The sequence below is a fragment of the Uloborus diversus genome, chromosome 4, assembly GCF_026930045.1.
Source record: "Uloborus diversus isolate 005 chromosome 4, Udiv.v.3.1, whole genome shotgun sequence".
Lineage (NCBI taxonomy): Eukaryota > Metazoa > Arthropoda > Arachnida > Araneae > Uloboridae > Uloborus > Uloborus diversus.
Window position 1 is genome coordinate 156,451,711 of NC_072734.1, and position 27,608 is coordinate 156,479,318.

The 27,608-nt window shown below is 32.0% G+C and overlaps 1 protein-coding gene across 1 annotated transcript in view; it reads left to right on the top strand.

The window, feature by feature from the left end:
• The window catches only part of LOC129221624 (RB1-inducible coiled-coil protein 1-like), a 67,625-nt gene that overhangs the window by 21,548 nt on the left and 18,469 nt on the right, over nucleotides 1-27,608 (top strand). The window contains exons 10-20 of the mRNA XM_054856148.1: nucleotides 2,623-2,801; nucleotides 4,477-4,663; nucleotides 9,344-9,484; nucleotides 10,327-11,196; nucleotides 14,560-14,784; nucleotides 16,312-16,488; nucleotides 19,058-19,195; nucleotides 20,545-20,714; nucleotides 21,645-21,732; nucleotides 21,931-22,131; nucleotides 27,296-27,445. Coding sequence (XP_054712123.1) covers nucleotides 2,623-2,801; nucleotides 4,477-4,663; nucleotides 9,344-9,484; nucleotides 10,327-11,196; nucleotides 14,560-14,784; nucleotides 16,312-16,488; nucleotides 19,058-19,195; nucleotides 20,545-20,714; nucleotides 21,645-21,732; nucleotides 21,931-22,131; nucleotides 27,296-27,445 — 2,526 coding nt within the window. The remainder of the gene's footprint in view (nucleotides 1-2,622; nucleotides 2,802-4,476; nucleotides 4,664-9,343; nucleotides 9,485-10,326; nucleotides 11,197-14,559; nucleotides 14,785-16,311; nucleotides 16,489-19,057; nucleotides 19,196-20,544; nucleotides 20,715-21,644; nucleotides 21,733-21,930; nucleotides 22,132-27,295; nucleotides 27,446-27,608) is intronic.

Consider the following 27,608-nt stretch of genomic DNA (forward strand, 5'->3'; position numbering starts at 1 on the left):
CAAAAAGTACTACTTTTGACTGAAGGAAAAAACCCCATTGTACTAAAAAGGATTTGCAAAAGGTAAATTAACTGTCTGTGGAAAGTGAGACATATTTTAAGTAATATTAAAAAAAATAAGTACTTTTGTTCCTACTGTAGGCAGGGCCGTCCTGAGCGAGGGCGAGCTGGGCAAAGTGATAGACATAGTATGTCAATCTAAGTGAAGGTCTATTATCATTTTTTATCACGTTAGATAACATTTTATATATTTGCAGTTTTCATATCATTGTTCCTTAACGAACGCTAGAATCCGTGACGTAACTAGTCTTGGAATAGAGAACGGCACGTGTAGTGGGCGTTGCCCATGACGTGACTACTTTAACGTCGATTCTTCTAGAACATGTGACGTCACGTGCACACGCTTCGGGCTTGGCCACTGAAGATCACGATCAGGTAGCATTGAAGTGAAGATATGCTAATGAGATTCTGAATATAAGCAAAGCTGTTATCAGTTGATCTCTCTCTCACTTCTTGCACAGCCTAGACGCGTTGGCTCATGTCAGGCAAGCCAACTTGCTGTTTGTTCAGCAAGCTTAGGCTGTTAGCCTTTTTTGTTTAATTGAAGTAGTATGACGTTTGTCCATTGAAGACTTCGTTCCTCATGAACGATAGTCGGGTCAATTGATAATTACTTATTAGTCTAGGTCAACGGGGTATTTGCAATAATGATATACTTATCCTTATTTACTTTTTGTCAAAGCCATATACTTTGTTTTTTATCTTTTAATAAATTAATTGATGTTTAATGAGCTATTCGTCTTCAATTATACTGATTCACGAACTCCAATTTCACTCTGCTAAATGTATTACGTTGTTTGGGCAAGAGTTAGTTCCAATCATACCTTCCCATCCAACACAACGCCCCGGGCGCCATAAAATGAGGGGGCGCCCATCATTTCGACGAAACAAGATGACATTCACACGAAAAAAGCATTTTCACGAGGGGCGCCTCGCGGCACCCCTCACTGTATAGAATGCAATGTATAAAAGTAAGGGTGCATTGCGGAGCCCTCTTATTTCGTGTATCATAGATACACAGTCATAGACACACAAAATAGAGAATCATTGCAATGATTCTCTATTTTTTCCTAAGGCACGAAAATATTCCTCTCTCTAAGTCTCCAAAACATTCGTTTCCTTTGTATCATTGAAGCAGATACAATTTCTGAGAATATAACTGTTCAGAATCAAACAAAAGACACTTCTCTTTAGTCTAGATCTCACCAAATTCGCTTGAATTCTGCCCCTGCATGCAGTGACATAACCATAAAAATGTTTTAAGAGAGCACATTCAAAAAACAAAAAGACAAAAAAAAATCTTTTTGATCGGATAGGAGAAAAGGTCAAAAGCAGTTTGGTCAAAATTTTGAAACTTTTAGTTTTAAAAACGCAATTATAGGCCATGTTTATTGACGTTACGTTAAGGAAGGAAGCTCAGAGACTGTTTCCGATCGATTATTTTTTTTAAATAGATTGAAATCGATTCCTTTATCCCCTGCAAATTTTCAAAATTGAAGTTTAAAAAACGCAACTTTCGACAAACTTTGACGATTTTATAAATCGGAGGATCTGAAGCATTTCGCAGGAAAATTGTTCAAAATTATGTTTCAAAAAATTTAAGCAATGTTTTACATTCAGGGGCTATTTAACTTAAAGTTTTTGTAAGTGTCCCATTGTTTGCGATATTAAAGAAAGGCGGCATGGGGACCCTTGCACGAATATTTTTTTTAAACTCAAGTCTTAAAATGCAATTTGCAAGGTCATATTTTGTAATTTTAGGGTCAGTGATTTTTCGAAATTACAGCTCCAAAAACGCTTTTCTGGGCGATTTTCGATGTTGTTGAGTATTTGTGGGCTTCTTCCTAAAACTTACAAATATTTGATGCAGAAGGATAACATCTTTGTTTACAACATATATGAAATCTGGTATTCAGTTTGTACAAGTAAAACCAAAAAACTCTTAAAAAGAATCATTGGATGAGTCCAAATCGAAATTCAATTTTGATGTAATTTACTTCGATAAATATTCATAATCAACAAATTATTTATTCGTGTTCTTAGTTTGACCAATATGAATAACCAGCTCAGTTTCATTTCTTTGTTTTTTATCTAGTGAGATAACATTTTACTAGATAAATATTTCAATTTTCAACATTTCCATTTTTCAAAAAGTTTTTGGGACATTAATGTTTTATAAATATTTGAAACAGATCATTGCTTGCGTTTTAATTTGTATTATGCATAGCCTTCTGATTGTTCTGTTCACTAATATGTAAATGAATAAGTATATATTATGCATTGATGCTATAACTAACTTGATTTTTCTGTGTGTATAGGGGGGAGGGGGCGACAGGAAACTTTGGCCCCAGGTGCCGTCAGCTCTTTGGACGGTCCTGACTGTAGGTTTTGGTGCTTTTCTTTTGTTACAATCCACCGTAACATATTTTTTTTTGAGAAGAAATTTGCTCTTGCTGCGAAATTAAACAGATATGCCATAGATGATATATCTTAGTTGTAAAATATTTTTATAAAATCAGTACATCTTAATGTTTTACCTAAATATTTTCAAATTTGATTTTAGTGGTTCAATCAGACACAAGGTCGCATTAGCAGGGATCCTCAGGTTTTGCCAGATTTATGTGGGACTTTCCAAATTCAACTAGAACTGATGCTGGAAAATCACAAGTGCCTTGGAGATATATTAGATAGATGTTCTAAGGCTAAAACGGAATTGACTGAAAGCATTAATAGCAGGGTTAAGTAAGTAAGGCCTTTTTATTTATTAGGTTCATTCTGACTGGACTTGATTGGGTTCATGCTGAATTGTTTGAATTCATTAAGACTTTCTGCAATGTGGGATGCGATTTGAAAAATCTGCATTGATAGTATAAGTAGGTTGTTAGAATTATTGGTGCAGAATCGATGCTTCGAAACATCAATGTTCAAAATTGAGACATTGATACTTTGATGCTTTGAAACATTCATGTTCTGAAACATCAAACTTTTTAATGTACAGGGTGTTTCAAAATGAATAGCGGGGTTTTAACATGTTATAATATTTATTACACCAAACTTACAGCCACAAGTGATGTATCAAATGAACGAAAAACTCAAATAGTTTTACATAATAGCCTACAAGTGTTCAATATGAGCACCATTCGTCACTCGGCACACGTCAAGACGATATGCGAGTTCTTCCCAAACTTTGATAAGTGTCTCATTAGTAATTGCTGCAACAGCTGTTTCAATCCTGTTCCTTAATGCAGGAAGGTCGGCTGGCAGTGGAGGCACATACACATGGTCCTTAATAAACCCCCAAAGATAGAAATCACACGGCGTTAGGTCGGGTGACCGTGGAGGCCATGGGAAACAAGCCTTGTCATTAGGCCTCTTACGGCCAATCTAGCCGTCGGGTAAAATTAGGTTAAGCCAATCGCTTAACGTAACGTCGCACAGTAACAACAAATTCAATCTTTGCAAACTGTAAAACACAAAACGCTTTCTGTTCTTTAGTCGCCATCTTTGCTACAAGCGCTTTCTAGCAGATTGCAGCAGAAACATTCCACGCGAATGCACGCTGATGCCAACAAACAAAACTGTTTGAGTTTCTCTTTCATTTGATATATCACTTGTGGCTGTAAGTTTGGTGTAATAAATATTATAATATGTTAAAACCCTGCTATTCATTTTGAAACACCCTGTATATTCATGCACAATGAATCCTAAAAAAAATAGTTTAGTGCTAGAACTAAATTTGAAACCTCTATTTATTAATTGATAACTAAGATTTTTGAACTGTCAAAGAGATGCTAATAAAAAGAAATGATAATTAATAACATTTCAAAATAAGTACTACAAAGAGATAAATAACTTATAAATTTAAAGTACTAAAAAAAATTAAACATCATTGTAAATTAATCGGAATAATTTTGTAAATTCTTTTAAGTTTCCACATGAATAATAAAAAAACTGAAATTTAATAAATGCACATTTGAAATTCTGTTGACTACTGTTTGTAATCATTTCTCTTTACACCCACACACACAGGATCCATAAAAAAAAAAATAAAAAATCTCACATTTTTTTCTTAAAAAAATATTTGAAATGGCATTTATATCTTTTATTAATGCTCTTTTGGTGGTAGGAATATTTTATGTTTTGTCAGTGCCAGACATAACTATCAATTAGAAAGTGGAATTTATCTATTTTATTTATGTTTTGAATCAGTATGCATACTTGTTGTTTTTTCAATACTCAGATGTAACCGCTTTCGAATTAGAAAATGAAATTTAAATCTTGAATTATTATAATATGAATATTTGATGCTTTTTTGATTCCCAGATATATTTACCAATGAGAAGTTATATCTTTTATTAATATTTATTAATATTTTTGTGGTAATATGAAACTATTGTATGTTTTCTAAATTCCACAGATACATTTGTGGTGTAGAAAGCAATATGTATAATTTGCAAGTTGAAATAATATTCCTAGAAAAGCGTGTCAGATCTCTCACAAGTCAAATTGAAAGTTTCCAACAAGTGCATCTTGCCCCTCAAAGGTACCTGAAAATGCTTGCTGAGGTCTGCCGCAGAAAAGTATTTTCTTCAAATTTTATGAAGGTATGATTTTTGGAAATAAATTAATGCAATCTTTCCAAAATTGCTGTAAGAAAAAAACTTCCTGCTCAGCAATAAATACTTAGAGGAGGAATGCCCTCTCCCAAGAGCAATTTCTCGCTTGTGTACTCCTCATATGCCAGAGATTGCCAATAGAGATGAGACGGGCTCAGCCCGGGCCCGAAGCAGGGTCGGGCTCTAGAACCGAAAATTAGTTTCGGGCTCAGGCTCAAGCACAGGTATTTAATCGCCAATCTCCATACAAATTCAAAGCAAATAAACATTTTCCTACTGTGAGAAAATGAAAGGAACATTTAAATCAGTTCAATCAAATTTACTTCCCCCTCCCAAAAAAATTAATTAACACTTATTTATAGTGTTTCTGTGCGATTACTATTGCACTATGTCATACAATAATGCATTTGAAGTGGAGCATTTTAAGAAAATTTAAAACCTTCTGTTAATGAAGAACATTTGACGTAACGTTTTTCGTTAACAGAGAGATCATGTCAGATTGTAGATGGCTCAGTTTTTGATACAAGAAAGTTTCCTTCGGGTTCGGGCGGGCTCGGATTTTGGTCCGAGACAATATCACATGGGCTCAGGCGGGCTCGGTTACAAATTTTTGGGCTCTTTCAGACCCGGGCTCTTAAAAATGAACCTGAACTCATCTCTAATTGCCAAGCGTGAAATCCCCTCCTTGAAGAAATGAAAACTACCTCAAAATCATCCTCTTGAAGGATACATCTGTGCTATGGCGCCCTCTAGTGGGCATCCCCGCAAAGCTGAAAAGGAATTGCACATCTTTTAACCATGTTGCAAGCTGTTAGTAGAAGTGCTAAAGATCAGAATTTTATATACATGTCCTAGTGAACTTATAAATTTATTTAAAACTATTATACTGAATAGTAAAATGTAGCAATCAAAAAATAACATGTTGTGTCTTAGCAATCAACAAAGTCAAAATATGTTAAATTCTTTCCAATTTTATTTAAAAAAAAAGTTAGTGAAGCATTTGCTACATTATTACAGATAAAAGCTGATTATATATTGAGTTATGATGTTGAGTATGAGTTATGTGTTCAATGTGTAAAAAAAAAAAATTTATATCAGTAATCAGACCCTTACACTGAGTGATTCAGGTGGGTAAACTTCATATTTTAGATGAACCAAAAAATTTTTAATTACAACTCAAGCCAGAAAACAAGAAATAGAACATTTTAATGAAATAACATAAACTTTCAGACTTTGTTTTGTTCTCACAAATCAAATGCTGTCATAATTTTTTCCATTGGCCTAAGACGTCTCAGGCAAAGGGTGCAGAGAGAAACATTCTCTATCTTCCTATCTCCTCGGCCAACATAGGTGTATCCAAAAGTCAAGTGAAATGATTTAGCATCAGTTAAAATACAATTAAAGTTTAAAACATGTCCTCATATATATTCAACTGCATTTTATTTAAGTAGTGAAAAAAAATGAAGAATGGCAAAAAGGGCTATTTTTGATAAAAAATATTTTTGGAATTTTTGATTTGATATATTTGACCAACTAAAAAATATTTAAATTTTAACTTCATTATGATACAATTCAAAGCTTTCAACTTTCTATACTTCAAAAATCAATGCCTTTAGAGATGACTGGTTTTCGGCTTTCTATGATTTTTTATTGGAGCAGCATTTCAGACATAAATATGTTGATGAAGGACTTGCAGTAGTAGACTAATTTTTTTTTTAATGTTGCACTTATATATATATATATATATATATATATATATATATATATATATATATATATATATATATATATATATAGTACAAGCAGAAAAAAATTGAACTGCTACTGTGTGATAGTTCTATGATGTTAAACAATTGGTTAAACTTGAGAAAAAACAATAAAATGTGCTTTTTAACCTCTGGAAAAAGCCCTGTGGGTAGGTGATAAAAATTTGAAAATGCTAGGGATAAGAAGCCGTTGTATTGCTCTAACTGATTTTTCAAACAAAACAGTAGTTTTGAAAGCAAATAAAGGTAAATTTTATGTCTGAATATTTTTTTTTGATTATCTTAACACAAAAAATATTAAATCTGCTCCTATGCAAAAGCAGAGGGTACAGTTAATAGAATTTTAAATGAGTAAGACCTAGCTCTCGTTTTTGAAAAAAAATCTTACTCAGCTCTTGGAGGTGATGATGGTCCCCATGGCCCTAATCTGGAGCTGCCACTTGCTGAATTAATGTTGAGAGCTTTTTGCGGCCCTTTCTCATGTACATATGTACCTAAAAGCATATAAAATCAACAAATTTTCAGAAATTTTCTTGCCGCACCAGTTTTGATTATGATGAAATTCCGCAGGTAATATACAGGGTGTTTCCTCTTTAACCTGCAAGACCTCTCTTTCTGCAACCGTTAGTCCTAGATGCATACTTCCAATTGCAAAAATGTTCAAAATCAGATGCAGAGTTAAGATATTGAACGTTTAAAGCAAAATAAAAATGAGTACAAAAATACAAAAGTTAACTTTTTATACAGGCTCCAGGCCCCCTAACTTATGTTTAGGGGAGTAATCTCCGTTGAAAAACAATTCCAACACAAAAAGTTGAAATTAGTACGACCAATATTCACTGAGATATGAAATGCAGCGTTTTGTGACTTGCACCATTTACACTCGCTGTCAATAACACCTTTTGGGGGAAAATATAGCAGTTAACAAGTGCAGTTAACAATTATATGTGGAGTGTGGTTTTTCAAATTGTTCGAGGTTTTGCAGTGTGTTTTTGCTTATCACAGCATAACATTTGAATGAATTTTTGAATACCAATGAAAAATATAAATACTTTTCTTTTACTATGACAACCTGTCATTCTTCTGAAAGGGCAATAAGTTCCAATCTTATCTTCTGTACGGTCCCTTCAAACTTTGAACTGGAATATCTCCTTGAGTTTTGGTCGCATAAATGTCAAGTTTTTTGTCTCAGTAATAGTTTTCAATGGAGATTATTTCTCTAAGTATAAGTTAGGGAATTTGGGGCCCATATAAAAAGTTAAATTTTGTATTTTTTGACTCATTTTTATTTTTGCTTCAAACTTTCAATATCTTAACTCTGCACCTGATTTTGAACATTTTTACAATAGGACTAACGTCACTTACCTTTTAGTGTTTAACATCTAGGACTAATGGTTGCGAAAATAGAGGTTTTTGCAGGTTGAAACGGAACGAACACCCTGCATATACGAACCTTCTGTACTCAAAAACAGTTTGTTTTATTTCTTAAAAATATATTTTTTTTTTGAGAAATAACAATCTAACATATCAAATGACTTGTTTTACTCAATATCAAACAGCCCCTACCTTGTTTTTACCTTTTAGTGTTTTAGATTTGTTTCAGTTTTAAAACTTTTTTTAATTTTAGTACTTTCTGTTTTTACTTGTGATGCAACAATAAAATAAAAGCATGAGTAATACACACATTACAAACAAGCATTTTAGTTTGGTATACAGGAATGGTAAATTTAATTTGTTTTATCTCACACTGATAGAAAATTTTAAGTATAAAAGATGGATCTTACATTAGTAATCAACACCAAACTTGTTTCTTTCCTTTTGTTCCCTTTGTCCAGTTATTAATAATTTTTTTAAAAGCTGAGCTAAAAAATCAGTAAAATCTAGTTTTATTGTTGATTTAGAAGGTGAAATCGACTCCTTCTGTTGTTAAAGTCAGTTAAAATGTAGCCTATGTTATCCAGGCCACAATAATGCATCAATTGTAACCTTATTTATCAAAATTGGATAAATAGTTTAGATCCTACAGTGGAACATAAGTAAATACAAAGACTTAAAATCACAGTAACGACTCTTCATGTTGTTGAAGTCGGATTAAATGTAGCCTATGCTACTCGGGTCATAATAACGAATCGATATACACCTTATTCATCAAAATCAAATGAATAGTTTTAGTGATATGGTGGAACATTCGTAAATACAAGCATACATAAACTGCTAAAATCATAACCCTTCCTTTTGGCTTCTCCGTCGTCGAGTAAAAATTGCCAAGGGAGTGTTCCCAAATCATCTCTTTCTAATATCATCATTGATCCCCTAAAATTGCAGTTTTTGAAATTCAGTTTTGAAAACTTCCCGGGTGGCAGTTTCTAACACCATTTCTTGCAATAATGTCATACAATCGCGTTTTCAGGACTTCAATTTTGAAAAATTTCCCAGGGAAGAGTATTGTTCCCGGAGTATAATAACCCAATCCGTTCCTCAGAAAATGCTGGAAATTGAAGACCTTTTGGCAATTGAAGTTCTTAAGTAGCATCAAGGGCGAGGGTCATACAAAAATATCACACACACAGTGGATGGCCTCCTTCAAAAACTTGTTCTGTGGAGCATTTCACTGCATTCAGGGGTGAATAAATGAAAATTTAGGCCAAATATGTGAAGATTTTCTTTTTTCTTTTTTTTGCGATTGCAATATTTAATTTATTATGTAAAAGGTAGTGAAAAGAATGTCAGATAGAGCACATATGCATCTGGTACAAGGTTTTTTTTTTTTGGAAAGTGAGTTTATAATTTATGTTTTTGAATTTTGTCATACCATAAATAAAAAGAAGTTGTTTCTGAAATTGAATGAATTTCATGTCTACATAGAACACTGTTATATAAAGCTTAAAACTTTTATTTTTAGTGGGCTACAGATTTGTCGGCGCAAGCTTGTAAATTATATGATAAAGAAATTTCACTCAGAAATAGTTTTGGTGCTGCAAGTACAAAAAATATGGTTGACAATTTATTTCCTGGAATGGATGATGTGCCACCTCCTTTCGCTGTGAGTACTTTGTGATTATTTAACTGAAAATTAAAATGTTCTGTTCGTAGGATAGGTTGAAATAATAAAAATCTATATTAAAAATTATCAAATAGCTATAAAAAATGGAATTCTTATTGCTATTTGTAATTTTTTCACATTGGTTTTGTATTTTTAAGAAGTCTATACTTTTTTGATATTTTGCTTAAGTTTTGCCTCAGTTTTAGTTTCAGTTAATTTTGTATATTTTTTCAAGACATTTTTTAAATTTTGTTTTTCTTATTTCTCTTTTTTCACATTTTTCATGTTTACACTCAAGTATTGGGTTTAGAGCTTTCTTATTTTTCTCTGTGAAATTATAGTTAGGTAAAAATATTTTAAGTTATATATACCATGAAAGAGACTTTAAAAATCATAAACATTGTTGTCTCTCCAATGCTTCATTTTTGTAATTTCAATTTGTTTTCTTTGATCTGAAATCCTTCTAAAAAATTAACTTGCACAAAACTTGATCCGTGGAGAAAGCAAGGTTTCTCCTTCAAAATGGTTTTTCTATATTAAATCTGGGATATTCTATTCTAAAGTAGTAAGTGCAATGTTTATGCATTTTTAATAATTCCTTTAATATTTTAAATGAGAAGATTTTGAAATTAATAAATAGAATGAAAGAATTTATGCTATTGCGGCTATGTTGAAATTTTTGCTTCAAAATATTGAAACAAGAACTGTGATATCATAAGAAACTAAGAGCATTGAAAAACATGTAAATGAAATTTTCTGTGCTATTTCATTATATTTTCTTAAGAGAACAAGTTTTAAACACACATTTAGACAGCACTTAACAACAAATGTATCCTTTTTAGATTGAATGTCCCAGACCTTTTGATCAGAATTTGCCTAATATTGTGAAAGAAGATTTAGAAGTTTTAAGGATTCGATTACCAGAATTATCCCCTTTTTGTGAAGTGCCAGCTCCTGATCCCATGCCATATATTTCACAAGTTGAATCAGACTCTGCATTCAGCAGTAACATTCCTTCATCTCGTATTGCCGGTGAATCTGCTGAATCAGGACAAAAGTCTCTGCCAGATAAAAGTCAGTCATCTCCTCAAAAGTTAGCAGCACCTTCGACAGACTACAGCAGTCTTCCTAGTGAGTTTGCTAGCTTACCCAACGAAGTTTTTAGCCTTACATCGAGTCCCTTTGAGGATCCCCTGTCTCATGCTGTAGACCTTGAACTTGCTAAGCGCACAAGCACACCACCTGCTCAGAGTGACAATTTACTGAATGAGACAAAATCTCCTGCTGAAGAACATGTGACAGTCGAGTCTGATGGGGAAGAGTTTGAAACTGTGGAGCAATATGGGACGTCACCTATAGAAATATGTCCCAAGCCATCACAAAGTGAAAGAAGTGTATTTGCTCCCCGTCCTACTAGTTCTTCAGATGTGATAAATGTAAATAAAGTTTATGATGATTCTTGTCCAAAAGTTTCTAAAGCTTGCAGTGATGGAGATGCCTTATCTCCAATTCAAGAAAGACTGAAATCTTCCGAATCCTTGGTAGTTTCTGGAGATTATTATTTTGATGATTCAATGCCGTCCTCCTGCACAGAAAGCAATGCAACTTCTCCATTAATAAGAGCTAATAAAATGGTGAAAACACATCATGTCATTGTTGCTGAGCTGCAGAAGCAAGTAGAAGAAAAAGATGGTGCCTTGGTTGGTGCCTCTGTAAGTTCCTTTTCTTTTCCATCTAAATATTGATGATGTTTCAAAATTAATTTGACCTACGAGGGAAAACAATGTTTTTAAGCATTTAATGTACATTAAAGCTCCTTTATCTGAAAAAAATCAATTCTTAGAACCTATTATTCATGGAAATTTGTGGTAACTCAATAAGTAATTATATATGTAAGTAAAATAAAATAAAATTAAAGAAATGTACATTCTGAATATGTATTGTATTTAACTTTTATTTTATGCAAGTGTTCAGTATATTTATGTACAAATTAATAGCTAATGATATGATTTGAGGCAGTGAGAAGCAAGGAATGTATAAGTGAAAGTTTTAAAGTTTTTTTTCGTAAAGCACATTTAGAGTTAAGTCCCTAAGTAGTGCTACATGGAAAAGTTTTCTAACTCATGCTATATAGCAACACCTATCAGAGTTAACCAGTATAGTCTTCTGCTCCATAATAGACGAGAGGTTTTCCTACCATTTGTACTGGTTCTCTACAAATTTTTAATATAGATTTTCAAATCTCTTTGCTTCTTTGTCTCATGCATAGATTATTAAGAAATAGTAAACAACAAATGTATTATCACTTATCAGTAATTACTCTAAATACTGGTATATACACTAGGGATGCTCCGATTAATCTGCAGTAATCAGGCGCTTTGCCAAATATCCGCTGGGAAAATATTTTAAATAACTTTTAACTCTTAAAGCATTCTTTAAACAAGAAACCAAGATGAATTTATCTACTATACACACCAGCCACCTGCATGGCCTTCACAGTTGTGATCAGAGGTTGAAAAAAAAAAAATCCTCATATGACAGCTGAATTTTCCGACACCCCATGTTTCCTAAAAAGAACCTAATTTACAAACTAACCCATATCATTGGGATCCAGTTTGAATAGGGCTCACTGGCAACTCTTATCTCTCATCCAACTGTCTTTCAGAAAGTCTGGATTTTATTCAACTTCAGGTGCTTTGCAAGCAAGCTATTCGTTGCTATTGAGAGTTTCTGAAAAAGCTTATTTAAGCTAAAGTTGCTTGTAAAAAAAAAAAAAGGTGACTAGCTGTTCTTTACTTAGATTGTGGGAAAAGCTTCTCCTTCATGTTTAAAATTGCCTTACAGTAAACATTGTTGAATTTTCATTGTTTAACAACATCAAAATAACAGGGTTTGAAACCGGGAGGCAAAAGTTAAGTTTCATTTGCACCTATCATTTGCACCTTATCATTTGCACCTTCATTTGTACCTTCCTTTGTTTTAGGTCGCCTTTGTGTTAGGTTCTTAGATTTAGTCGCCAAAATGTGTTGCTTTGCTGTAATTCAAAAATAGTTCAAGTAGATTAAGCTAAGTTTTTTGCATGCTATATGAAACTAGTAAAATTTACCGTTAGACGTAAAATTAAAATTATCACAAGTAATAATAGCTATTTTCTTTGGGACTTGAGTCTGATGTTTTCAGAAATCAGCAATTTATCATTGTAATTGTTAGAATATGCTCTTAAAATTATTACCCTTAATGTTCTGATGTTTTTTTTGGCATGAAACTTTTGTGTGAATGGTGAGGAACAAACATAATGTATTTTAAATATGCAATGGAATATTTTTTGAATAAAAATTTATAACTGTTTATAATTGTAATGTAATGGAATGAGTTGTTCAGAAACTGATGCAGTTAAGTCCATTTTGGGTGGCTTTTAGCTTTTTCTAGATTTTAGTTGAATAAATAACATTCTTCGTTGTGAAAACATAACAGAAAAAGTATGCATTATGTACTACAGTAATTTTACTTTTCTGATTTAATTAATAAGCTTAAAATTTCTAAAGTTAATGCATTAATTTTTTGAATGTTTTTCTGAACAACTACAGTCGGACTCCACATATCGAACTTCCATATATCAAAATTTTCTATATATCAAAATCCCAGCAAACTTGCATGTCCATTACATAGAAAAATGGTTTCTATATATCGAAAAAATCTCTATGTACCGAATTTTTTTTCGAAACATGCATAGATTTTTTTTTTCACTTTAGACTGTTTGTCTCATGAAAAATGAAGGTTAGGGGAGAAAATTATGTTCATCAAAGGTTGCTACAAAACTCATAAGGAATCTTGGATTGAGGAGTGTGTAGTTAGGACGTTGTTCCATTCTGGAGTTCTTAAATTCATTCAGTTTTATTTAAAATCTTAGTTGTAACCAGCAATACAGTAAAATCTGTTTCAAGTTATCCGTTTTGTCTGTTGATTATCATTCCTAGTCTTTTTAGCTTCAGTGAAAATCATTCAAGATAAGTAGATTGATTTTTTTTCGTTTTGACGATTTAAAACGAAATTGTCAAAACAAAACCCCCCTAATGTTGCGGATGAAGTTAATTGCCGAAGAATGAAGATTTCTGAAGGCGCAAAAATGTCATTTCTGGTAAATTTAGTATTTTTGCAAGCAGAGGGCCTGCTGTTATGAGAAATCAAAAGGCCATAGTAAAAGTACTGAAACTTAAAGAAAACTTTCATTCAGAAGCATGAAACGACATTACAGTTGGTTTTTTAAAAACAATGCAGTGCTCAGTAAATATTTCACATTTAATTTTTTAATTATTAACTTTCATTTAATCAGATGCTCCTATAAATTCAAAATTGGGTTTCATACACAATAACTAGCTTTAACGTTAATTTTTTAGGAGATTTTTATTATAAACTAAGATTGTTTCCATATATCGAAATTTCTATGTATCAAATTTTTTTCCGGCAATTTGCTACTTTGATATATGGAGGTCCGCCTGTACTTTGGCTTTGGAGTGATACAAATATTGGTAAAATTAAATTTCTTATTTTTGCTTGTGTTTTCTAATAGCTACTTGTCATTTCTAATGAACTGCTTATATTCATTTAAATGCATTCAAGCAAATTTATGTTTGTTTATAATTAAGAAAAAAAGTTAAGTTTATTACTATGTCAGTTACTGTACTTATGAATATGTGTATTTATTTATTTGTGTACATGTTTGCTTAGCACACACTCATGTATATTCACTTAAAAACAATTATAATTCCCATTTTATGTTGAAATTATCTTTAGTCAGTTAATACACTTTGGGTTACACTTAATAACTTTACTCTAAAACAAACTTTGTAAATATCTTTTTTATAGATTTGATCTAAGTTAAATTAAATTGAAAACACCAATAAAAGTGCTTTGCATCTTATTTATGAAAAGTTTAATCTTTTTTAAAAATATAGTTAAATTTGATGCTAAACGCATTTTTATCGATGCATGATAAGCATGTACACGCACCTTGGCCTTAGTTTTTAGCTGATAATGCATAGAGTGTAGGCAATGAAAGTCATTGCTGCTTTCAGAGCTCATTGAAGAATAGCCGCTCCAATATACTGAAGCTGCATGCCAAAATATCTGCATTACAGAGATTTATCCAAGAGCTGCAAGGTAGCCTGCGAAGTGATCTATCCAACTTGAAAGCTTTTGTGAAGGAAGAAATTTTTGAAGGGATGTCTGAAGTCTCTCAGATTGTTGAAAATATCAATACAACTATGGTGCAGTTACATCAACAAATGCTCTCAGAAAAGGTTGGTTTATTTTATGCAAAACAAATGAACTCAATTTCTTGAGTTTTAAATCCTTACATGCTTGCATAAGCTTCGGACCATTCCATAGGAAATGGTAATTTTGTCCCGCATGTGACGCTTCATATATTTCATAAAAAACAATAATTTAAAAGGATGATGAACAAAATTTTGTTGCTTAAGACATCATAAACATATGTGTGACTTCTTAAGCAAAAACTTTCTGCAAAAATTATTTCTTTTTTTATGAAATATAGGAACCGTCACATGCGGGACAAAATGACCATTTTCAATGGAATGGGCATATACATATTTTTTCTATGGTTTAAATAATTATTTCTAAACTAATGAGACATGTTTCCTTTACGTTGGAGCCATAGCTCTCGAAATCTACAATTTATTTCGTCGTTGCTGTATTAATAGAGCAAAAATATTAGCTTATTCATGAACAAGTTACCAGAGGTTAACTTTGGATGTCTCGCTCATGACGCATGTAAATAAATTTTATTTTAAATAACAAAATTGTTTAATAAAAATATAATTGTGTCAGGAGTATCTTTGTATCAAATATAAAGATTAAAAAAATTGCTTACCCCTGTTTCATTAAAATATTAAGAGATATGACCAAATGTTAATGAAATTTAAGCATATTTTTGTCCTGCACGTGACAGTGAATGTCCTTTCCTAGCTTTTGTTGATAACTTTAAATGGAAAAAAAAAATGTATACAAATATATATTATGTATATGATGTTGCCATGGCAGATCAAAATTGGATATTGTCAGATTTCACCCGTGATCGCGTGGGAAGTGTTTGGTCTTTTGCTGATGTCTTTGGTGGGTGAATATTGATATTCACCGGTTAATGTCAACATTAACCATATTTTGGACTTTCATATGTATCTTAATTTTAGATTGATTTTATTTTCTTTTTAATATTTGTATGAACTTATTTTTCAAAGATCATTTGTATTGAGTGTATGATTTCTTATGCTTATTGTGTGCCTTAATTGAGTCAATATTTTACTTTAAAAAGTGACTAAAGACAATAAATCTTATAATCTTTTTTTTTTTTCTGGGTTGGAATTATTTTCTCTTTTAAAATTATTTTTTAATGTTGTTTCTAGGTGTTCCTTGTTGTGTGGAATAAAAAGAGAGAAAGATATATTAAATTTTGAATGTCTTCAATCAGCTCAAAAGAAATTAGACTTTCTTTTTAAATGAGTTATTTTGCAAGATTAGCTTTAAAATTTTTATTTAAACATTTTTGGAAAAAATGCTAATTTAGGTCAATTTATTGGTCAAATTTGATAAAAATTTAAAAAAAATTATGCAAATCTCAAATTTATTTACAATCAAAATGATTTATATACTTTAATGTAAGGTATATCAATACTCATCTTTTTACTTTAATAAATGCTTGTGAAAATATGATTGAATCTTATTTAATGTGTTAATTTTGCTTTGCTGAAGACCTTTATACTGTATAAAATAATTAGCATTTTCCTCTGGCAATATTCAATCACTTTTAGGAAGAAGCATTGAACAAAATTAGAGACGAGTCTTCAAGCCTTGAAAACACTTTCCTACAGCGCCTCGAAGTAGAAAGTCAAAAACTTACTGATGCTGAAAACCAGGTATCATATTACGAAGAACATTTGAGGCAGCTGACTTCATCATTAGCAGATTTACGCCACGAGAAAGAACAGGTAACGAAATAATATTTTTATGTACTATATAGCTAATGAACTTTAGTCCAAAAAATATTTTATGGAATCTTACTTTTTCTCAAACACTTTCGGTTTATGTATCTCAAATTGAGCAAAAGCAAGCCGAGTCAAAGCACAGCCAAAGTGTTCTTTTCTTGAAGCAACTCAGGGCATTTCCCCCCCTCTTACTTTGTTGCGGGTATTGCTAGAAGCCTGATTGTTTAGTAGTTGAAAGGACATCCAATAGTGAGCTATATTTGCAAATTTCGTTTCATTCATATTAATAGTTTACGAGCTACTGCTAGTTGAAGTTGTCGAATTTTGTCACTCACAGACGATAGATCATCAAAATTTTAAGGTACTTCCAGCAGTGAAACAAACTTGAAATTTTTAATTCAGTTAATATGTAGCATGTAAATGTAATGGAAGGAAAAATTGAAACACTCCAAAATATCAGTCACGTTGTGTAGTTTCAGAGCTGCTTTCCATTATTGCCAATTAGTTAACCAACAAATGACGCTCTCTCGCTATCAAAAAGTCAGATGGAGTTTAGCATTGTTACATTGAATAATGATAACTGGGGTTCTTGGCAATTCTCCTAATTGTCACCAATTTTCTTGGTGCTCAATGATTAAAAGCTAAGGCATTTCTGCCTCTGTTTTATTAAGGTGTGCAGAGTTGGAGATGTGGAGTGGGACTGATTTTAAGACAAAGGAGTCAGAGTCAAAGGCTTTTAAATTTCTAGAATCAGGGGCTATTATTTTCCCTTCAAGTTTACAACTCTGCCAGAGCTACGGAGTCATGGAGTTGAAGTCCGCGACAAATTTTGGGGTAAAAGAGTTGGGAGTCGAAGACCAAAATTTCAGGAATTGGAATCTGTACTTTTTCCTTTGTGGTTTTATTGACAAATGGAAACGTTTGTTGAGGAAAATTTGGCAATCACGCTGAAATCACAATGATCAGAATATTTCCTTATCTGCTTAATTTCCGACTACTTTCCTTTGCATTAAAAAGCAGTACCTACAAAAAGAAATGAGATCCCATCTAAAACATAAAATGTATAAAAATTAAAAATGCAAGTCTCGTTTTCACCATGAAAAGTTGTGAGATCTCATGTAAATCTAAGTGTTTTTTTAGTTAGAGTCTTGGAAAGTTCCCATTTAACAACTTAATATAATTAATTGTTTCCCATTAACTTACTATACTAAATTTATAGTGACCGTATCAATATTATACAACTTTATTTCCATAATAAATATAGTGACTTTGCAATCTCATGGCAGCAAACTAACATGGCAATACTTGGTACTTATCCGTTTCACTGGTGCAGGTGGCAAAATCGCCATGAGTGATACCACAGATGCCAAACAGAATATCTGCTCTAGTTACCTTTTCATTCGAATTTTTTTAATTAATAATTTTTTATGTGTATCCTGAATGTTGTTGCCAATTAAATCTACTTTGCAAGATTTATTCAAACAAAATGGATAATTGCAAAATGATCTACTATTTATAGTACTCCTAATGCAAAGGTCATTCAATAATTAAAGAGACACATGGAGAAATAACTGCTTTTTTCTACAAAATAAGACTTTACCTTCTTTTCAACATAATTCCCATCAATATTCATGCACCTGTCCCAACTGGTTACTAGCTTTTTTATACCAGCTGGGAAAAAACTCTTTTATCTTCGTGTTGGAGGCAATTTCCCACAAATTTCTTAACATCTTTGTTATCCTGGACTTCTTCGTTTATAATGCAACTAAAAAAAGTGGACCAAAAAAAAAAAAAAAAGGGAAAATTAGAGGGTGCTAAATTTGGCTATAAGTAGGAAGAAGCAGCATCTCCCAGCCCATTTTATCAAAGGTTTCACATGTTAATTGAGCAATGTGAGGATGCACATTGTCTTACTGGAGAATCACAGCTATCCTTTGAGGCCTATGATGTTTCTCTCTCATAGCTGGCTTCACCATCTTCAAAAGCATGTTTGAGTAGTATTGGCTACTAATTGTGCTTTACAATTTGAAGTTTGAAGTGAGGAAGTTGAAACTTCAGAATGTCAGCCAGAGCAGTGTTTGTCAGACCCTGATTCTCAGCCACTTTTGAACTGTTCACCCTCTTGTAAAAATTTCCACGGTTTGTACAACTTTCACTGTACACTTTAGCCATTCTAGATTATACCTTAGCTTGTTTTTTACCTTCAGCAATCAGAAAATGAATCACCAAGCATTCATTGTTCAACCAATGTGGAATTTCCAAGAAGACCCGACATCAAATATTTGAAGTTATAAGCAGAGCAATATTCATCAATCAGCTGATTAGATTTCATCCCAGTGATGCCGACGTAAGGTATCAAATATATTAAACTTGTACTCTGTGGACAGTCTTTTCCCCACTTCAATTTGTCTCTTTAATTATTGAATGACCCTTCAATTATGTAGTGCTAGCAGGACTACATTATAGGACATCTAAATTTATTTTACAAAAATGTTAAATTGACTGGACTATTTATATTTATTCTTTAAAGCGAGGATTTTTTGCTTACTCAGCTTTTACGTATGTTTCTTAGTTGGAGAGTGCAGTTTCCGCAAAAGATGAAAAAATAAGCAGCATGATGTTGGAGCATGAACTTGAATTGGATTCTCTTCGAAATCTGATGAAACAAAAGCTTCAAGATCAAGATGATAATGTTCTTAGTAAAACAGAGGTAAGGGCCTGATTTTCTTTTTTGGTTCATCGGACCACTAAGCTGTTTTTCATTCAAAACATATTTAATACCAAGAGTGGCGCCGACTCTATAGGGCTTGAGGGGGCCCGAGCCCCCTCAATAATTTAAGAACATTATTTGTCGTATTATGGTTTCTAAAATCACAAAGTTATGTTGGTATTTTTTACTTTCCTTGTTTGAAGATAGTTACATTGTAAAATACATTCAGTAATGAATTAAAACAAATAACTATTGCGGTAGTAAGCAGGTTAATTGAAAACGAGTGGTGTGAATAATGATAGTGTTACGGTGCTGAGAGCACTCATAGAATTTGTCCCAGTGCGCGAACCTTCGTGTGAAGTCTGTCGCTGGCAGCGCTCTCATCTAAGTGTTCCTGATCTGGAAAAAATATATCAAGGCTTGATTTGTACATTAAATGGAAGACGTGATAGTTTTATTCAATTATTAGAGTTAATAAAGTAATCTGTATTAACTTTTTTAACTCTATTAAGGCATTAATTTTGAGACATTATTTTTATTTAATGATCTGTGAGCCTTATTCAAAGCAAGCTTAAATTAGTTATTTCACTTATAGTTAGTAATCAAAGTGCAACAGCAATCTTTTATGCTTTATTCTTTTAATGATAGTTTAGATTTATTTAAACATCCTTTCAATCTTTTCAGAGCTATATATTCACTGCTCTGTAATAGACTAAAAGCATAATTATTACAGTAAATTAAATTATCTTTTTACGAAACTACCATGCATGTTTTTTTTTTCAAAGCCAAAAAATGTGTCGGCTTGTCGAGTCTTTGGGGTTCTAATGTTGATCAGATGACTCTAAAATGCTTTAAAAACTTTAAAACTCACTATTTCTTATCTCAAATTTAGAAAATTTCCCCTGGCAAATCAGTGCCACTGGGAGTTCCTTTCCATGCAAGTCAAGTGCACTACCTTGTATAGTGCTGTAGCCTAGATATGGCACTTCACGGCTCCCTACAAAATGGAACTGTAAAATCGTCCCTCACTTAAGGCAAGTGACATAATCTAATTGAAGCAGAAAATTTGTGTACCAATTTTTAGATTGTTTTACTTTGAAAACGCCATGTCACATATTGTTTGTGTGTTATAAATTATACACACCAGAAAATATGTAAGTTGGCATTTTCAAGGCACAAAAATCTGAATTTTTTCGGGTTGGGGGGGGGGACTCCGTGCTTTAACATACTCCCTAGACCTCGATGACATCCGGCCCCCCCCCCCAATAATTTTTCCAAGTCGGCGCCCCTGAATACCAAAATGTATTAAAAGAATTCTCCTCAAAGTATACATTTTTTTTTCTTTAAAGGAACTTGCAGAAACAAAAGCTGTTATTAGCAGGTTGCACTCAGAAAAGAGGGAACTGGAAGAAAAGATTAGAGAAAATGATTTGGTTTCTGCTAACATGTTACACCAACAAGAACTTGATTTCTGTGAAAAATTAAAAGATGTAAATGAATTGCAGGAAAAAGTTGAGAAGTAAGAAAAAAAAAGTTCTGTTTTAATGTAATGTACATGGTATGTGTATAGTTTTAGTGTAATATCTATAGTTATTTCTGCTCAAATTGAACTCGTTCAATTGAATTTATTTGATGAGTTAAATCGTTAAGTGATGAGTTTGTTATCCTGTTTTAATGCCATACCCTACATTCTCATTTAACTAAAGCTACTGTTAATTTAAGTATTTTTTTTAAATGCATTGCAATCCCTGGTTCACAGTACATAATCAATGTTTATAGACTCTGGGGTCTTCTTGTTTCGGATTTTTTTCGATTTTTAAAAACTGTTGTGAATTTTTTTCAACTTTTGCCATTTTTGATATATTGTATGTTGTTTTGATTTGTAGTTTGTTATACATTTGAAAAAATTCAAATTTATCTTAAGAATTACAATTTTAAATGATAGGCTTTTGAAATTGATGTAGCCCATTCTTTAAAGATGTGGTTTGATTGTCCCTTTAACCCAGGGACGGATTTGGAAGTGTGGAGGCCCCAGGGCAACGAAGGAGTGGAGGCCCCTAATCAGGGTTCGAAAAGATCATCATATTTTCGAAAATATCCGATACTTTGATATATATCCGAATATTTTGATATATATGTATATCTGCGATATTTTCAACTCATGAAAGTTAGGATATTTTGTAAAAATTGTATTGTGGGGGCCTCTTTGTTGTGGAGACCCAGGGGCAGTAGCCCCGCCTGCCCTCCCCTGAATCCGGCCCTGCTTTAACCCATACTTTACTGCACTGTTGTGTGTTGAATGGTATATAATGCTTTCTATGTATTTGTAATGCAAGTTTATGATTTTTCACTATTTGTTCGCGTAGGATTTTCTTTTTTTCTTATGGTAAGTATTTATAAGTTGCAACTAATAGTTCTCAGCTTACATGTTCCTGATAAATTTTTATAGGTTGCAGGAGGTTCAAAAATCCTGTAAGACTGCTGCAGAAGTAGATGTTTTGTGCAGGGATTATGAAAAACAGATTGATGAATTTAAAGTATGTTATCAATCAGATACATATTTATTTTGCTACTTGTTACTTGCAAAAAAAAAAAAGGAAGAATAAGAAATACAGTATACCTATAAACATTTACATTATATGTAAATTTTGTAATTTTATGTCGGTTTTTTATATTTTGAGTAAGTTCATGTAATTTTTTGTTATTGTACTGAATCTTTGTTTTTAATTTTTCAGAGGCAGCTATCAGAAAGCCAAAACAGTTTAGCTACCACAAAAGCAGAACTGGAAGAAAGTAAAAAGCATGAGATCCAAGCCTTAGAAGAAAAGCATAAGAATGAAATTCAGTCTCTAATTTCTCGCTATAAATTAGCAGTTAGTACAACTTCAATCGATCGAGTGCCGTCAAATATCAATTTGGAGAATCTTGAACCAGAGGTAAGGATATTGCTTTATGAAACACTAAACTCTACTCTGTATTTAAATCTTATGTAAATTAATATTGAAGGAAAAGATGTTTGCAAAATTTTTGACAGCATAAGATATGAATGTAAGGTTTTGATATTTTCAGACATGACTATCAGAATGCCAAATGCTTTTGCAAAGCAAAATATCTAAAATTAATAATAATTTATATGGATATTATATTTGTTTTAAGGATTTTGATTTTTTTCTAAGATTTTTTTTTTGTGCAATCACAAATTGCTTATTATCCCCACATGACCAAAGTTGATGTTCTGATTTTTCATTTTCACGATGACAAGAGTATGACTAGCTAATTGTTTAAATATTTATTATGAGGACAAGTTTGCACTCAATCAATGCTTAACTAAAAGGGTTTTGTAAAATTACATTTTTTCAGGAAAAACATCAACATGGATGACCTTAACCCTACCTCCCCCCCCCCCCTCTCACGCTAGGGTTTTACAGTTTCAAAAAGTGATCTTTTCATTTTTTTTTGTCTTGTAGCTAAACATTTCAAAAATGTATTCCCAAAATTTCAAGTCGTTTCGAGCAAAATTCTCAAAGTTTTATCAAGCATTTAGTTTCCGCTCCTTCAAACTGCAGCTCCGACAGCTAAAGACGTTCAGAATGTCAGTGCTACTTGTTCTGGGTTAGTTAAATATACTATAAATAAATAATGAAAAAATGAAGAGGCGGAGGAGATCGAAGCTGCTGCAGTGACTGTACTCTATAGAACTGGAATTGTTGCTATTTAGCTTCTAAAACTTTAATTGCGTTTTTCTCAAAACCATTTTTTCGAAGTCTGTGCTCGCTCCCATTTTAAAACCAATTGACCAATCCATTTCAAATTTTGTACACACATTCTACACACAAAAAACCTCTCCCCTACGTTGTGTTTGAGCTTTTTTTTTAATGGGTTTTTACAACAAAATAGCGGAATTTTTTATGAAAAATAGCACTTTTAAATTCAAATGGCCGTAAAAATTTTTAAAATCAAACAAGAAAAGATCTGAGAACGTAGCGGAGGATTAATTAATATTTTGAATAAATTTAAATACAATTTGATTTCAGATAAATGTCAGCTGAGATATAGTGAACACCGCAAATCATCTTTCTCCAAAGGTGCTCTGGGAAAAGCTCTGTCACCGGCTTGTCTGTGGATATTTTTTGATCAAAAAGTTATAGAATATTCTTAAAACCATACATAATAATGCACAAAAGGTTTTAATAAATTTGATCAAACCATTTTCTAAAAAAAAATTGTAAAGAAAAAGGGAATTTTTTGACCCTGAAAACCTTGCGCCCCGCCATCTAAAAAGCAAAACTTCATCTAAATACAGAATTTCAGATTATAAAACCCTATCACTTAAGATTGATAAAAAATGAAAATGCCATAATGGTATACACTAAACTCAGTAGTATGATGAGTATCTGGGTGCAAATTTGCCCATAATAACCAAATTTTTACTATTGCATTCTAATTACCATTTCTTTTGCATGAATGTACCTCATATTAGCTAATCTAGAAAATCACCAGTCATGATATCAGGGATGTGCCAGCTGCGCCAACTGCTTAAAACTGCGCCTCCTGCGCCAAACTGCTCCAAAAGACTGCCAAATGGACTTTTCTGCTCCAAAATCGAACAAACTTGCGCCAAAACTGTAATTTTGCATTTAATGTTGCAGTTCCATTAGCATATTTGGCAGAATATCATCAAGTTTATGCATTTAAAGCTTGTTTTTACGATTTTTTGGCTTAGTCCCAGTTTTTTGCACATAACAAAATCCGATTGCACCCGCTTTTGAAAAACTTGATCGTTTTACTTTTTATGTGATTCTGTTCCTTTGACTAGAAAAATATTGCACTGATCGTTATTTTCAACCTTAGTTATCTTTTGTTTTCAGTATATGAAAACTTATAAACTCGTTTTCTTGCACGCCCACTCGAAAATGTCAATCGAGTTGCATCCAAATTGAATTAAGCGAATGCCATCTGTAAAAATTAATAGTGTTCGTTCACCAACTTTTCTTTTAATCTTGGGTTTCTTAAGATTTCAGGACAGAAAATTGATCTCTAGGTTTTGGTTAAAGACAATTAAGATATCAAAAATCTGGGAATTCAAATGCTCTGGTAATGAATATGCAGACATTTCAAGTTTCTCAGATTCAGGCATTTTTTCCACGTTCTTAGTCTGTCTTAAAATTTTTATTTATTTATTTTTCTTTTTTCATATTTTTCATATTTTTTTCACGTGCGTTTAAAAATTCCTTTTCTGTGACATCATTTCTCAAAATCATTTTTTTTCACTGTTATTTTAATTTCATTATTAATTTTGTGATTAAATAATAAACAGTTAAAAATAAAAGGTTTTATCTTGCCTTTGTTTGATCTTCAGATTTGTTAATCAAGTAGTTCAATATATAAACATACATGCCAAAAAAAAAAAAAAAAAATCAAAATAATAATAAGATCAAATACAAGTTAATAACTTAAACATACCAAAAAAAAAAAAAGGAAAGAAAGAATATATATCCAATTAGTTCTTTAAAACTCACTTGTAAATTGTTGAGGTAAAGTTTTTAAATTCAACCATTCTTTTGTGCTTTTTTTTAAAAAACCTTTTTGAATATGTTACATAAAAGCAAACAAATTTTAAAAATAGGTATCAAAGACTCTAACTTAAATGTGCACTAAAGCAGTGCTGTATTAAGCATAGTAAATGTGTGCAATAAATTTAAATCAAAAGAAGTGTAAGAAAAAAGTAGAGTGGGACAGGACTTGTCTTTTGTGAAAAATATTAGACCAAAAAAGGGTAATTACGAGAACTTCAATTTGTAGTTGTAGTTCTAGTGTTTTTGCATCCTTAATCTCCTTTTTTATTATTTTATCACGCCACACATGTTTCTGTGAGTGAAATGTACATAGTTGCTCTAAATTGATGCAAAATTTAAATTTTTGCTCCTGCAAGCTGCTCCAAATTTGCAATTTTACTGCTCCAGACTGCTGCAAATTCACTGTTTTGCTACTCCAAGCTGCTCCAAACTTACTCACCATTTTCCTGCTCTCAAGATTGCTCCAAAAGCGAGTTTTGGTTGGCACATCCCTGTGATATGACGGGTTCAAATCTCTTCTCCACTTCCATTCAAGTCTGCTTGTAGAAACAAGAAACGCAGCAAGTAGGGTACTATCCAGGGTTCGTACGCTCCTTCAAAACTCCTCCACTACTCCTTCATTTAGGAAATTTTTTTGAAGGGCCCTTCAAACTCCTTCATTTTGGTTTTGACTCCTTCAAAACTCTTTCTTTTTTAGTTCAAGACTACATAATCTTCCTCTATGACAGTAACTTATAACATTTTGATCGCCAATTAACTTCGTCACAATGGCGATTTTAATGATAATTTTGTGCATTTATTTTTTTTATATTGATGTGATTTACAAATTGATCATAGTTAAGTCATAAAAGTTAAAGGTGAAAATAGCATTAGATGATGAAGATGTTTTGTAAGTGAAGTAAAACATGCTTAAATGATGCTTGGCTGTATTTTCAAATTTTATGATTATTGTTTTTCCTTCCACCACACTCTCAGCAGCAGAAGTCAGGTTGTTTAATTATTATTTAAATCTTTAAAACTACACAAGTAGATGTACTATATTAAGTGATTGTGTGAAAAAAATAATTGTTTAGGAAATAGCAATTATGTTATTGTAAAAAGGATATTCCACAAGTGATGTCATGCCTTGAGGAGGAGATGGATTCGTGAAATTGTGACAAGGGTAAGAGAAAGAGTGATAAAAAGTGACATCACACAGTTATTGTAATAATGTTTGTAGAAAATATGACGTGTGTCTGTGTGTGTGATAAGAGGAGGAGTTAGGTGAAATATGACACTAAGTGATAAAGAGGAAAGAGGGTCAAATACGCTGAAAAAAAGTGTGACATCATTTATAATGACAGCCCATTAGTGCTTCTTCAAAACCTCACTTTACTCCTTCAAAACTCCTTCATTTTATTTCTGAAATTGAGTACAAACCCTGCTATCATAATCCAAGCTGGTGGATGTTAATGTGTGGTTAAACCAACATGGAATGACCCATAATGAAGGAGTTTTCCAGTGTAGGTTGGAAAAAGTATATTTTCACTAATTATTTGAGCAGTGGTGGAATACTTTTGTATGTGTCAATTATTGATGTTTTTATGATGTTTTATTTTCTGATTTTTCCTTAACATAAGATAAATCATATCGTGTATTGAATTAAAATGACTATCTTTAATAAAATCTTTAACTCTTTAATCTTAATTAAAGAATTTGTGTGAGAAAAGTTAAAACATTAAAACAACGTCTATAATGGACAAATAGAAATTAAACTGCTAACGTGTTTCTGGGTTACATGGGAAGAATCCCTTTTACAGTGCAGATAATTGAGTGTAAGGATGACCACCCTTAAGCTCATTTTTTTTGCATTGAACAACCCAAAATACATGCCTGCAAATTAATTTCTCTTTCAGCATTTCAAATATATTTTAATATTTTAAACTTATCTAGTATTGTTCATAAACTCTTAACAAATGGATTTCTTTCAAGCCATTTTTGCAGTTGCCTTTTTTAACTCAAGATAAATGAAAATTAGCAATGCTAGAAATGCCATTTACCAGAAACATTTCTAAAAATTAAGAGAAAGAAAGAGGTTTAGTTCATAATGAAAAGAAAGTATACTTGCAAGCATCCTTTTAAAGAACTTTTGAGTTTTCTGGGAAGAAATTAAGATTCATGAAATAATAAAACTAATGTCTGAATAACTGAGCCATTTGCTCGTAAATGTTAATTTTTTTGGCTTTTCTATTTTTGCAAAAAGGCTATGAAGACTTGTGAATGTTAAAAACAAATGAAAAAAGACTAATGTACTTTTTGCTGGTACTGTTTCACTGTATGGTTTTGTTAATTTCTTTTTTTGTGAATTATGTATTTGTTTACATGTTCATTGTGTTTTGCTTAAGCATTGTTATGTGTCTTGAGAACAAATTCTTTTTATAATTTTCTTTTTATTTAGTGTTAATTAAAATTTACTATGCACACTCGCATGAAAATTATTAAAAAAAATTTGTAGTAAATTTAAACCCATTAAATCAAAACTTAGGCTGTTATTGGAACAGAAGATGTTAAGAAAATCATTTCTGAAGAAAGAAATAAGTGGGAGTCAGAAAAAGAGAAAAAAATAGCTAGTATTCGGATAGAATATGAAGACAGTCTTGAAAAACTAAGAGCTCGATATACAGCTGAAAATCAGGTAAGATATGAATGCCGATTTATTAATTTCTTACTTAATATTGATGAAACTAAGTTCCTTGTTTTTAACAATCTTATCTGGTTTTCAGTTTCTGTATAAATTTAACAAATCTACAAGTATGTTAAAAGTACAGTGAGATTAAAGTGGAATGAAAATGGTAGAA